Here is a 14,380-nt window from a genome sequence, read left to right as displayed (position 1 = left end):
CTGAAACATTATACTGGAGTTCCAGCATAAAAACTAGCTAGCCCAAACTATTTTTACTCTAATAAGTTATTTTCCCTTCCTTCAAAATTAAGGGTAAAAAATGAAAATTTACCCTTTCAATTAATCGGACCAAAGAGTATCACACTTTTTTTGGTCCAAAAATAGGGAATCACATTAGAAGTATTAAACAATAGATAACAAAAAGTAAAGATACTTCAGTTGGGTTAGATATTTCCTTATACGACTATTATGACTACATAAACATTAAATAACTCCACCAAATCTCTCTCTCAGTTTCGTTCATTAGCTCCTTTTTCTATACTGTCTTTCAGAAGATTCGAATTCCTTCGTTTTGGACTCTTTTTGCTGCGATCATCTTCTCGGAATCTAATATTACCTTTTGCTAAACTTTTCAATCTCGTTTTTGTCAAGCAATTGTTTAATCCAGAATTCTGGATATAGCAGTCGTTTTTTCGCTTCAAATAAGATTATTTAAACTGGCAAATTGAATTTGAGTTTTACTTTTGGTTGAAAGATCTGATTTATTTCAGTGAAAAATGGATACAGTCGCATAGTGTTCATCGAACTGGCGGAAGTGAGGATTCAACTCTAAGCTTCCGGATTATCTGACAATTTTATTTAGGTCTTTTATTGTTAATTTTAAGGGATCAGAGTATCAAAAGTTTGAACCTTGTGGATCAAAGCGAAAAAAATATGTCGAAGGTCGTGTATGACGGGTGGATGGTGAGGTATGGGCGAAGGAAGATAGGCAGATCCTATATTCATATGCGCTATTTTGTTCTCGAGACTCGATTGTTGGCCTACTATAAGAGGAAGCCTCAGGACAATGTGGTTAGTTTCCTCAATTTTGAATCATTTGTTTTGAATTTTAAATATATTTGTTAGTTTGTTTTGAGATTTTGTATGTTAGCGGAAAATTTAAAGAACATCTAGTGTTAGAGAACTCGGAATTATTGATTTATTGGATGAAACAAGTAGAAAATGGAGCTAACATGTACAGTGAGAATGATTTCATATATCAGGCCCGTGGTGAAACCAGGAATTTATACTGGGGGGATTCAAATGGAGATTTGTATCTCAGTAGAAAGTTTAGAGAACCTGCAGAAATCCAATGTATTGATTATTGGATAAAACAACTCCAAATGGAGCAAAATGTACAATGAGAATTCATATATCATTCTAGTGGCGGGGCAGGAATTTATACTAGAGGATTCAAAATAGAGATTTGTTTACAGTATAAAATTTAGAGAACCTCTAGTGTTAGAGAACTCCAAATTCTTGATTATTGGATGGAATGAGTTGAAAATGGAGCTTTGTTGAGTGAAAATTCATATATCAAGCCAGTGGAGCCAGGAATTTATACTAGGGGGTTAAAAAATGTTACACCTGGAGTTTGAACCTTTGACCTAAAGAAATTTTTGAACCCTCTTTGCAACTTTTCCTTTGTCAAGGGGGTTCAACAACTTATAAATAACCGAAAGCACTAGTTTTTATCCTATGTGCACAACATAATTTTTCAACGAAGGGGATTTCAGACCTTGTATCGGATCCGAACAAGCTTGGATTCCTTGGAATTGATCCATAGCTGGTATTATTAGTTTGGTCATCTTTTTGTTGATGTGTGACTTTGAACTCAATTTACTTGACCTTTTGATTTGGGAGAGAAGGATTTCTGAATTGAATTATTACATAAATGATGTTCTTTCAGGATATCAGCTTTGCTTAGTGTAGGATGTTGAAATGTGAGTTGAGGAACTTTGATTGGATTGTTGTTTCTAATAGTGCTGTATCAGTGGAGAGACCGATATTCTTTTAACCCTTAAGAATAGATTTATAATGTTTCTATATTATTAGGTACCAATCAAGACCCTTCCCATAGATGGCAATTGTCGGGTGGAAGACCGAGGCCTGAAGACTCATCATGGACACGTGAGTTCTTTACTGTTGTTATTTACTTTCTGATCCGTATACATGCAGTAATAGCTTTCTTTGAGAGAAACTGATCAATTTAATGGAATTTTCTAGGTGTAAGTGTTAAATTGTCATTGTTCATAAGCATTTGTTCGTCTGGACTTCTAATATGCATGAAAAATTAGGTAATAAGAAAATCTGAGCATTGACGGTAATAGTTTGGTTTGTTTATTCACGCTATTTGTCTTTGCGTTATATGTGAGAGTGTAGTCCAGTTAAGAATGTATGATAAATGCTTTTGGCAAAAAAATTCCTTTTTTACTGTTTGATTTTTGCTTTAATTAACACGAGCTGTCCCACCACCATGGGTGGTGAAAGCCAGGGTGGATGACTAATAAAAAAAAGTAAACACGAGTTGTGTTTGTTATTTAATCACCAACTGTAGTTACTAAGAGCCCGTTTGGCCAAGCTACCAAAAAACTGCTTATTTTGAAAAGTGCTTTTGTTCAAAAGTGCTTTTTGAAAAAGTACTTTTGCAAAATAGCAGTTTGTGTTTAGCCAATTTGTTTGAGTAGTACTTTTTGCAAGCTTGTTTGACCAATCTTTTAAAAAAGCACTTTTACGAATCAAATTACGAAAAAGGACAGTAAAGGTTCAATTTGCGATTAGTATCATTTAGAAAAGAAAAATAAATTTAAATATTTAGTATAAAAGAATTCAATTAAAATATAAAATGTAAAGTAAAAATATAAATTAAAAATTCCAATCAATATAAAATATAATTATTTCAAAGCAATAACATTGAGTGTTTGGTATTACTTATTGTTTACATGATAATTTAAATATATCAAAATATATCATTCAATATAAATTCAAAATCTACTCGTAAGAATAGGAGAAAGAGAATAAAAGTATGACTAAAATAAAAAGTGAAGAAATGTATAGTAGAAATAAAAAGAAAAAGGAAAAGGAAAATTAAAGTATTTAATTAATGAGGGATAATTTGGAAAATATAAATTTATTGTAAGTTATTTTTGTCTTGAACAAATTAATTTTCTGCTTCTGCTTCTTGGAAGAAGCTAGAATTGTAGCTTCTCCCCAAAAGCAGAAAAGCTGCTTTTGCTGCTGCTCAAAAATACTTTTTCATTTTGGCCAAACACCTTAAATTTTTCAAAAAGTACACTTTTGGTCTCCCAGAAGCTTGGCCAAACAAGCTCGAAATATAACAATGCAAAGCGGCACAATATGTTTAAGATGTATAATGCTAGTATTGTTTAACCCATCAATAGTTGAACTGAATTGTTGTATGACCTGGATGTGTCAAGTATTAAGTTGCACTGTGACTTGTGACAGATTTCTAGAGTTCTATTTATTGCATATAAAATTCTTGGAAATTGTTGGGTTAAAAAGGATTTTATGATGGATAAGAGCCTAGGGATGCTTGAACCGTTGTGGGGCCAAAAAAGAACATGCTGTATTAAAGCTGGGAGATTGATGATAGTTTTTGAGAGGGAAGGGGAAATGACGGTGGAGATGTTCTAGGAGTCCATCTTACATCCCTTAGTCGAAACAGCCTAAGGTAAGAAGTGCATCATACAATTAAAAAGCAAAAGAAATCTTCTGATTAAAAAGTAGCCTAAATTTGCCTAACTTAAAACATTTGAAATGTTACTCAGTTATAGACTCCATGAATTCATCCTACTCCATAAAGAATTCCACAAACTGCACCCTCTTACATATCGTTCAATTGATTCAGATTACCAAAATAATAGGCAGACCGAAAAGAGAGATGGGGTATGCGCCATGCAAACAAATTCTTCATATTTTGAAGTTACTTCTCAAATTAAGAAAGGTTAAATATCATATTCCAGCTCCTATCTTTATGATATAAAATTGATCTTCACCGTCAACTTTAAGTTGTAAACATTCCCTCTTCCTATTTCAGTATACAGTAATTGAGTTGGTTTTGTGTGGACAAAGTCTAGTTTATTCTTTAGATTATTAAACTCCCATATATGTAATTCTTTTAGTATTTCGTAGCTAAAGGGTCTAAGTCCAAAGTCTATTTTGCACTTTAGATTATTAACTTACCCCGGTATATAACGTTTTAGTATCAAGTTCCACTTTCACACTGGAGTAAAATAATTTATCCAAATAATCAGGAAATACATTCATTAAATATGACACTGCATAACAAAAAGAAAAAGCTTTTTGGGAAAAGAAGAAAATAAGTAAAAAGGACATGCACATCTATAACCTATTTTACAAAAATTGTGAGCTTGACCAAAGTTAGAGAAAAAAATTGATGGAATAAAAAAAATATAAATTATGAACATTCAACCAAAATCTCAACTAGGTTCCCGAGTTATTAGGAGGGCTGTAGGTGGTGGTTGTCGCTCTGGGATGTTCTTTGTATCTTTGTGTACCATCTTGGTACCTTAATAATAAAGTTTTACCTAATCAAAAAAAGAAGAAGAAGAAGGTTCCAGAGTTAAAAGAAGCACAATTGCAGCTTTTCTCTTTTCAAAATTAATAATTGCACTTTATATATTTATTTATGCATTATTATCTTTATTATAAATGTGAATGCATATTCTTCCTCATCATGGGTTTTACGGGGTTTGGCATCATGTTCCTATCATGATATTTCGTGTACTTCATTTGTCACAGCTTACAATCTTTTAATTTTGGGACGTTTCTTGTTTGACACAATTTCATGTATAATCTCATTTTATACAACTTTTAAAACATTTGAGAATTCAAATTGATTTAGCTTTCTACTTAGATTAAAGAAGGTTATAGATGCGATGATATCAACATCGAAAATGCCACTTTTGGAGGAGAGATTAGTACTTGATGCTGCTTTGGTGTCCTTCAAAGTGTGGAACTCCAAGATAAAAGGGAGGGACCCAGGAATCTTATGTATGCTTGTCCTAGAAAAGTCGTATAATCATGTAAATTGGGGTTTCTAGGATTATGATATGGAGGATGGTTTTCATAGAAGGACGAATCGAGAAGGTGGACTGATTATTGTATATGTACGGTGAGATTCTCCATTCTAATCAATGGGAGTCCTTCAAGCTTCTGAAATAGTTTCGGGGGATTAAGGCAGTGAGACCCACCATCACCTATATATCTTTCTGGTGATGTAAGCTCAAGGCAAGGTGATGGATAAAGTGGTCACAGGAGGATTTTTGAAGACATTTGATTTAAGTTTTGTGTGAGACTGCTAAATTTTGCTACGGCTAGAATTTTGGATGGCATTTCGGAGGTATTAACAGGGACAAGGTGGGTGTGGCTCCTATGGAATATAAGTTGCGGGAATCGAGGCTAAGATGGTTCGGACATGTGAAGAGGAGAGACTCAGATGCCCCTGTTAGGAGGTGCGAGAGGTTGCCCATGGCAAGTTAGAGGAGGGGTAGAGGGAGGCCTAAGGGGTGAGATGATTAGGCAGGACATGGCTTTGTTCCAGTTTATCGAGGACATGACCCTCGATAGAAATGTGTGGAGGCTGAGAATTAGGGTGGTGGATTGACAGACAGTCTAGAGTTTCGCCTAGTCTTACCAGTAGTAGTAGTACTAGTCGTGTATTTTTCTATTCCCAGCCCCTTGTTTTTATACGGTGTGTCATTATTATCAGTAGGATTGACACTATTCTTGTAGTTTCGTATCCATGGATCTCTGTTATTACTCGTTGTATTATTTGCTTCCATTGTCTTATTACCTTGTTGTTGCTATTGTTTCTCTATTGCTTCATTTTTACTGTTTTTGAGCCGAGAGTCTTTCGGAAACAGCCTCTCTACCTTCATAAGGTAGGGGTAAAGTCTGCGTACACACTACCCTCCCCAGACCCCACTTGTGAGATTTCACTGGGCTTGTTGTTGTTGTTGTTGTTGTTGTTGTATTTCGGAGGTATTAACAAGAAATGACTTTTATGACGTATGCATGAGACCTTTTTTTTGCCGGTGCAATTATTGTGTACTTCCCTTTCCATTTGTGAGGCAGCCTTGAGCTAAATCAATCGAGCTGTTTAGGGTAAAGAATACCATTCCATCACCTTCCTCTTCTGTTCCTCCTCTCTAAATGAATGAATTTGGTGGTAGTTCATTGTTACATGAATCAAATAACCAACCATCTTTTGAGTGTTGGGATAAGAAATACTTGTGCAGGCAATGATATATCTCAGTTGAATTTTGAAATTTTGTATGATGTCCTACAATAATGTTTTTGATCCGTGTTATGATATATGCTTGATGAAGAGGCATGCTTAATTTTTCTCTTTGATATTAATCTCATGTATATCTTGCAGATGGTTTATGTCTTATCAGTTTACAACAAGAAAGACAAGTATAATCGTGTCACGGTGCGTGATCTTTCGCTATCCTCTCTGTTCTTGTCCCAAACAAAAGGTTTTATGTCATATACATCCTGGAGATTTAGCCAGATCATTCCCTATATATTCTTGTAGAGATGCCAAAAAATCCAATCCAAGAATCTATATCAGATGCATCCTGGAGATTGCACTGCATAGCTAATTGATTCACGCCCCTATACTTGTAACTTATATGCAAAGTCATCCTTTCATTCAAAGCATCTGTTGTCCATTCTTTCCAGAGTGCCAACAAAGCACTGAGCGGAGTGGTGCTTCAGATCATTTTTCTCTGAGCAATTTCCTTGTATTCCAACATAATAGAAGATCTTTAAACGACTTCGGTATTGTCCAATGTGGTCAAAAAATGTTTAAGAATTGGCTTCACAGTTGTAATGCTACTAGACAGCAAACTAGGTGATCAGTATTTTCAGTAGCTTCTCCACACAGGTTGCATCTGTTGCAAAGTGATAAACCCTTCTTTGCGAATTGGACTGAATTATACATTAAGTGTGAGCAGCTATCCAAGTAAAGCATGCTACTTTAGTTTCCATATCTTTTTCCGTTTCCAATAATTTCTGATGTGGGAAATCAAAGTGTCGCAACAAACCTAGACTGTGAAATTTCCACCTCTGGTTCCGATTAAAAAAAAAATTCCACCTCTCTGGTCAGTTCATTTGAGGGAGTCAGGTTGCTTGAAGGTTGAGTTGCACAGTCTCTAGTTTGTTTAGAAGGTCAGCCAAACTGACCAATTTTCCAGTCAAGACACTGCCTTCTGAGATTGAGAGCCCAACAATCAGTGGGTGTATATTTTGCTACTGTAACTTCAGAATTTGTTGCAATGGAATAGAGGTCTAGATGTTGGAAAAAATTCATTTATATTAATCATTATCTTGTTCCAGATGGCAGCTTTCAACATTCAGGAGGCACTTATTTGGAAAGAAAAGATTGAGTCAATCATTGATCAGGTTGTTTCCTCTTGTGCATTAGAGATTCCCCTAGATATTCTCTCTTCAGACATACAGTTCTTCTGTTTCTTCTTGTCTTGATATACTTGGAGGTAGTAATGTGTCTTCAGTTTTCAGCATCAGGAGTCGCAAGGAACTAATGGTAATAAGTACGTTTCATTCGAGTACAAATCTGTGATGGACAACGGGAGGAATGCTTCCTCATCAGATCATGAAAGTCAGTAAGTATCTGCTTTTGCCTTCTGCGACTTACGGGGATGTCGGTGTGTTCGAATCAGAATGTAGAAAAATAGTGCATTCCGCTATTTCTTTGTGCTCTATTTCTGTTACATTCATCTTTTGAAGTTAGTTTTACTCGTGACTAGTCACTGCAACAGTAAGTTTGGTTTTTAATCTAACTGTGAAAAAGAAAACCGTGCAGAGAAAAAAGTGAGTTTGCTAAATACTTTCTAATGTTTGCTGATATTTGTTCATTAAAGAGATCAAGTCCACTACTAAATAGGATGGTCAAAATCAAAAAGTAAAGGTAAATTTACTAAGATCTGTCTTTTCCTTTCCCATCCAGCCTTTGGGGTCCTTAAAACGGACTGGGTCTGGCTGCTCTCAATTTCAAACTTAATGGCTTTAATTGGCATTGTTAAGCTTTAGAGAGTCAAATTTGATCTACTCTAATAAAAAATAAATGTTTAAAGACTTTTAAAGTGCAAAAACGTATATCCTGTAGTGTATTCATGTTTCAAGTATCTTATTTTCGAAAGACAAAACACCTTCTGGTTTCGCTTCTGAAAGTGGTCTGAATTGATTTGATGAGTGAAAGAAGACATTTGGTTTGAGAGGACCAAACAACTAATCATGCTTGCTAAGATTGTTTGGAAGATTATGGTTCGGTCCCCGATTGTCCCTTTTACACATACAGACACATGAACATCTTATAAGATTTGGGCGGCAATGTAGCACATATATTTTAATCCAAGCACCTATCTTTCAACTGCTCCAACTACAAAATGTAATGCTTGTCCAATTTTATAGGTTCAGCGCTGCTGAGGATGACGATGATTCTCATCCGAACTTGCTGCGAAGAACAACCATAGGAAGAGGTTGTTAGATTGTGTCTTGTCTTGTCTTGTTTTGCTGTCTAAATGTTTGCTCAACTATCCATTTTGCCTCTTGAATGGACAGGTCCTCCTGAGTCTGTATTTGACTGGACCAAAGAATTAGATTCTGATTTGGCAAACCAGAATGGGAGTAACCAAGCATTCTCCAGAAAGTACTGGCGCTTACTTCAATGCCAAAATGGTCAGTTTAATGTTTTCATCTGTTTTATCTTCCAGTAAGCATGTGTTGTCTGGCAATGATTTGAATCTGTGTTCTTCTATATTCATTTTCGTGTTTTTCAGTATAGTTAAGCTATAGAACATATCAAGTGGTATCTTCGTTGACCATTGACCATTTTTCTCCACTAACGTGTGGCTGCAGGGCTTCGCATTTTTGAGGAGCTTCTGGATGGCGATTTACTAGTATGAGCTCATCTTTGTGTTCTATGCTGGCTCAAACATTGCCTAATTTATAGAAGTACGGTGTTACAGGGTATTTTCATGATGTAGTCCTCTTTCTCTGTGTAGCCAAAAAGCTGTAGTAGAGCAATGAAGGCTGTTGGGGTTGTGGAGGCTAGTTGTGAAGATATATTTGAGCTTGTTATGAGCATGGATGCAACACGTTTTGAGTAAGTAATCTGTACTGTCTAGTTAGTCATCTTAGTTTTCGTATTTACTTTTCCTTCCAAATTTGTTCATTGATAGGTTTATTTCAGGAAATTATTTTTTGACTGTTTTGCCGAAAACTCTCACTTGGCAGTAATTCCTGATGGCTAAATTTTCTCTTGTTTTTATCCCGAATTCGCTTAACTTATGCTTTTTGGTATCCAAAAAATTCTGGTTCTAGGTGTGTAGCAAGTCTAAACAACACCTTTGGGCTTATATTGGTTACTCTATGGCTTTACTAGTAATCTAGGGACTAACTCTCTTCATTCCATTAGGTGATTGTAGAAAAGGTATGAGGTAATAGGATTCTGTGAATGTATGATTACTCTCTCAAGTTATTGAGAATTAAGTAGTGTTTAGAAGAACTCTGGAAAAAATAGCTACAACCCTATAATCCTCCTATTTACATATTTTCTTAATGAGGATTTTCCTAATTACATAATTTTGGGGATAAAAGATCCTTTCAACATTTAAGTGGAGAAGGGTAGAGGGATGGGCCCATTATCCGCCGCGTTTCGAACCTTTCAGTTATCAGAAGAAAAAAAAAGATCCTTTTTATATTTACAATAATAAAATTATGGGTTTTATCATATTTCCTGATTCTTAACATTCTTAATACTCCCCTCAATTTGGGACATGCTTGTTCTATGCTTGCAGTTTGTTGCAAATATGATCAATTTTGGTTTCTCAAAGTGATTTTGTAAGGTTATCTGCTAACTTATTGTTGATTGACAAAATCGGTAACAAATACATTCTGATGTAATAGTTTGTTGGATGAAGTGGAAAATTTATCTCTAAGTGATTGTTTTGTCATGAAACATCAGGTTTGAAACAATTTTTGGTGCGGCCTGGTCGTCACTAGTCGGTTTCACCGATTCATCTCTTTCACATTTTAATACCTGAATAAGTTGCTTAACAGTTTAAACTTGCAGGTAGCTAAAGCTATGAGTAGATACTCGGCTTTCAGACCTAATCTAGCCGCTACATTGTGCTTTTTGTCTCTTCATTAGTTTATTTCCAATTAAAATACAATAACAAATATTAGTCTACTTTCAATTAAAATAAAATATCCTAGAATTGAACTGTTTATGTGAAGCAGATTATGTCTAACTTGCATCAGAACGCCCAACAATAAGTGCATGTCCCTTGTCTTCATAAATAAATCTTGTCCTGGCGAGTCGCTGATATACCTTAGAATTTAAACGCATTCTAGTGACCATCAAAACAAGTTTGGAGAAACTAGGTAATGTAGACTTAGAGCGTGAGATGGCTTGGCAAAGATTAGCTCTAATACTATATTGACTTGTGTGACCATCTCATCGAAATTTGAAGTTATTAGAAAGGGCCATTTTGCTTATTAATTTAGGGAAAATATCCAAATTTGCAACTGTACTATTCAAAATTGCTCAATTTTACCCTCTATTAAACTTTGGGTCCATTCATACCCTTGTCATTAAGATATCAACTCGTATTTACCCTATTACATTGTTGTTGCTTTATTTTCACTATTTCTTGAGCCGAGGGTCTATCGGAAACAACCTCTCTACTTTGATAAGGTAGGGGTAAGGTCTGCGTACACACTACCTCCCCAGACCCCACTTATAGGATTACACTGGGTTTTTTGCTGTTATTGTTGTTTCCCTTGCCATTAGCGGAGCTCTAGCGTAAAATTGGTGGACTCTACAGGTCAAATACTTCGAGAAAAGAGGTCCAAAGTTACTCTTCTATTTTTACTATGGTTTAAATTATCCTTAGGTCCGAGCTCCATTAGGGGTCAAGGGTAGAAATGAGACTTTTCCCTAATAGCCAGGGATAAGATTATACCCAAGGTATAACAGAGGATAAAATTGCTCAATTTCGGATAGTACATAGAACCCTCCCTAGATAGTCCCAGCAAGCAGGCAACCTCCTGTTTGCTTCGATGTTCTGTTTGATTCTGCTTTGTAGGTGGCACACGTTTGACCCCTTTTCCTTAATTTTAAGTCCTCAACATGACCCCTTACATGGTGCTTTGATTATTTTCCTGGGGACAAATATGTCGAATTTATGAGAATGCACGGGAGAAAAATCTATCTTTTAACAATGATACAATGAGCCCTATATATAATACATATTCTACTCCTACTACATATGCGACTAGGACATATTCTACTCCTACTACATATGGGACTAGGATTATTAACACATAACTATCTAACAGTCCCCTTCAAGCCGGTGCATACAAATCATATGTACCGAGCTTGTTACTTATGTAACTAATACGAGGACCAGTGAGGGACTTGGTGAAAATATCTGCATGCTGATCATTCAACTTCACTACGAGTCATATCAAACTCCTAAATAACTATGCTGAACTTACCAAACAAGACTTGAGAAGACTGCTCTAGACCGTAAAGTGATCGGCGCAAGCGACATACAAGGCCACTAGACCCCCTGAGCAACAAAACCAGGTGGTTGCTGATGAACAGAAGTTGGCCGAAAAGTCGTCGGAGAAATATGAAAATAGTGAGACTAAGCTAAATTCCACACTACAAAATAGGTTCTAAAACCCCACCAGAAAATAGAAACTTTTTGGAAATTAATGTTCAATCCGGAAAATCACTGTTCACGCCTGAAAAGTGCACTGTTCACGCCGGAAAAAATAAAAGTTGTCAGAATTTGATGTAATTTATATGAGTAGGCTCGGAATCAATGGACGAGTAATTTGTCTTGAAGAAGTTTGTCAAAAAGTGCCGGAACGACTCACACGCACCGGAAAAGTTACTGTAGCTCGTTGGAAAATTCCAAAGTTCTCAGAATTTGTAGGAAATTGTACTGGCGGACTCGGAATCACCCCACGAAACATCTTTCCTAAAGACTTTTTTGAAAATTATGGATGGAAAGTGCTCCACGCGCCGGCGTGTGTGTCAGACGCTCTCGCCGGAACCCTAATTCTGGCAGCGGCGGCGCGTGAGGGACTTTCTACGGGAGCGATTGACTGGGTTTTTGTCACCTAAATATTCCGAACAAGATGGTAGTGTTGGTTTTCACAGAACACTTATTGATGAGGAGATTACGCAAATCAATCTTGAGTCGTCAATCGGAAAGACGCACGGTGACTGACTTTTCTGTTCCGATGGGACTTGGATTTCTGGGGTTTGGTCGCACAAGGGTTTCGGATCTGATGGTGGTACTGGTATATGCACAGTACCACAGTAGCAGTGATGAACCCTGGGAACAGGACGAAGTTGCCGGAAAATTTCATGGCGACGAGATCTTTCTTCTCGGATGTCGCTGGAATGACGCACAACGATAATTTTTTCCCTGAAACTCTGATACCATGTGAGAATGCACGGGAGAAAAATCTATCTTTTAATAATGATACAATGAGCCCTATATATAATACATATTCTACTTTTACTACATATGAGACTAGGACATATTCTACTCCTACTAAATATGAGACTAGGATTATTTACACATAACTATCTAATAGAATTGATGGGTGTGGTGAGAGTCAAATCAAGGCTCTTCCCTACTTTTATATCACGTGAGAGAATTAGATTATGCAATCCAAAACTAATTTAGCATGAGATGAAAATAGTACACATCAAGGTTAAAATTGATATAAGGTTGCTTGAGATGGTTTGGTATGTCCTGCTTTAACCTTCAGATGCACCGGTCTACATGGTGAGTGAAGATGTTAAAGAGACAAGGTAAACCTAAAATCACATGGAAGGAAGTTCTCTCGAAAGGCCTATAATCTCTTGGAAACCATGTAGACTTAGGAAAAATTGACCTCAAACCGAAGAAAAAAATCTACATAGGCGATACCAATTAGTTAAGAATATGTTTCAATCATACTAGTACGTTTGCTTTTGGTCCTATGCTTTTTATGAGTCTTTTAGTCCTGTTGTAGAGATTATATAAAAGTAGAAAATATAATGTATTTCTAGTTTTTTAATTATAATATTAGCCTGAGATGAGCTTTGTAATGGAGTGACATAGTCAGTGAGGATTCGTATAGCCTATCCCAATTTGTTTGGGCTTGGGGCGTAGTAACATTTAGTTTTCTGTGAAGAAAACAAGGAGTCCATAAATCATTTGTTTCTTCATTGCCGACAGACTAGACAGATTGGGGTCTATTCCTTAATATCTATGATGTGAAAAGGGTAATGCCAAACAGTGTTAGAAGTCTACTGGAAAGTCAATCAGTAAGCAAAAGGAAGAAAAAGATATGGATGACCATTCCCTTATGCATTATGTAGACCATCTGGCTGGAAAGGAACAAAAGATGCTTTGAAGATCAGAGGACCCAGATTCCTACGCTAAAAAATAGTTGTTTGCAGAATCTATATTTTTGGTGTAAGGAAAGGGTAGTAGAAGACTTGGTGCAGTTATTAGATTTTATGGAACTGTAGAAGCTTTATTTGTAATTGTTAACCTATGACGTTTTGCTTGTACTTTGAAAGTACCCCATTGGTACTTTTTTGAAGTTTCTTAATAAGAGTTACCTTACCTGATAAAAAAAACATTTAGCTTTCCATTTACCTATGTAGTATTTGGCTACGATGTAGTTCATCTCTAGTGGCTAAGGAAGAATCATAAGTTCAAGGACTAATTGAAAAATTATGTCCTCTTTTCAAACTATTTTAAGCTTCGATTAACCACAACCTATAGAAACCAGACTGTCTACTGCTTTCATATCTACTTGCATAGGCTTGTGTGGAGATTTGCTTGGTTAGTTTTTTTCTAAAGGTCTATTTTCCTTTTTCAAGTACTGGACCAAAAAATAGTTGGAGTTCTAAACAACTGACTTTCTGGTTAAAGTTGTACGCCCTTTTTGAGGAAATGATGACCGAATGTGTCAAGCAGATTATATTGTTGATATATGATCTTTGTGTTGTGTTGGTTCCTAAGTATTTCTTTGAGTAATTCCTGATATTTTTCTGAATCGATGCGTAAGATGAGTTGGGCGGAGCGACGAGGCCAGATGAAATCCCGGTGAAATTTTCAAAAGAACGCGGGCCGAGCAGGCTTGGAGTGCCTTGCTGGGTTGTTTAATGTTATTTTTAAGACAAAGAAGATGTCCGAAGAATGAAGGTGGAGTATGATGGTTCTTGATATCCAAAATTGCAACGACTATAGGGGTATAAAGCACATTATTGAAGATTTGGGAGAGGGTGGTGGAAGTCAGGGTGAGCGTGTCTATTTCCGAGAATCAATTCGGATTCATGCCAGTGCGTTCGACTACGAGAGCTATTCATCTGGTGAGGAGATTAGTGGAGCAGTAAGGGAAAGGAAGAAAGACTTGCATATGGTGTTTATTGACCTTGAAAAAAGCGTACGATAAAGTTTCTAGGGAGGTTCTA

At 36.3% G+C, this 14,380-nt stretch overlaps 1 protein-coding gene across 4 annotated transcripts in view; it reads left to right on the top strand.

The window, feature by feature from the left end:
• The first annotated feature begins 311 nt into the window (after positions 1-311).
• The window catches only part of LOC104097099 (protein ENHANCED DISEASE RESISTANCE 2), a 31,714-nt gene continuing 17,645 nt past the window's right edge, over positions 312-14,380 (top strand). For 3 of the 4 annotated variants that reach the window (XR_004507218.2, XR_001969436.3, XM_009603615.4), the window contains exons 1-9: positions 312-852; positions 1,876-1,950; positions 6,242-6,295; positions 7,204-7,269; positions 7,387-7,490; positions 8,299-8,366; positions 8,449-8,565; positions 8,746-8,786; positions 8,892-8,992. Coding sequence is in view for 2 of the 4 variants with exons in the window: in XM_009603615.4 (XP_009601910.1) it covers positions 715-852; positions 1,876-1,950; positions 6,242-6,295; positions 7,204-7,269; positions 7,387-7,490; positions 8,299-8,366; positions 8,449-8,565; positions 8,746-8,786; positions 8,892-8,992 (764 nt within the window). In the remaining 2 variants the exon portion in view is untranslated. The remainder of the gene's footprint in view (positions 853-1,875; positions 1,951-6,241; positions 6,296-7,203; positions 7,270-7,386; positions 7,491-8,298; positions 8,367-8,448; positions 8,566-8,745; positions 8,787-8,891; positions 8,993-14,380) is intronic. The other variant, XM_009603616.4, reaches the window with a different exon arrangement.

Source organism: Nicotiana tomentosiformis, chromosome 12, assembly GCF_000390325.3.
Source record: "Nicotiana tomentosiformis chromosome 12, ASM39032v3, whole genome shotgun sequence".
NCBI classification, from domain to species: Eukaryota; Viridiplantae; Streptophyta; class Magnoliopsida; order Solanales; family Solanaceae; genus Nicotiana; species Nicotiana tomentosiformis.
This window is presented reverse-complemented; position numbering and strand designations above follow the sequence as displayed.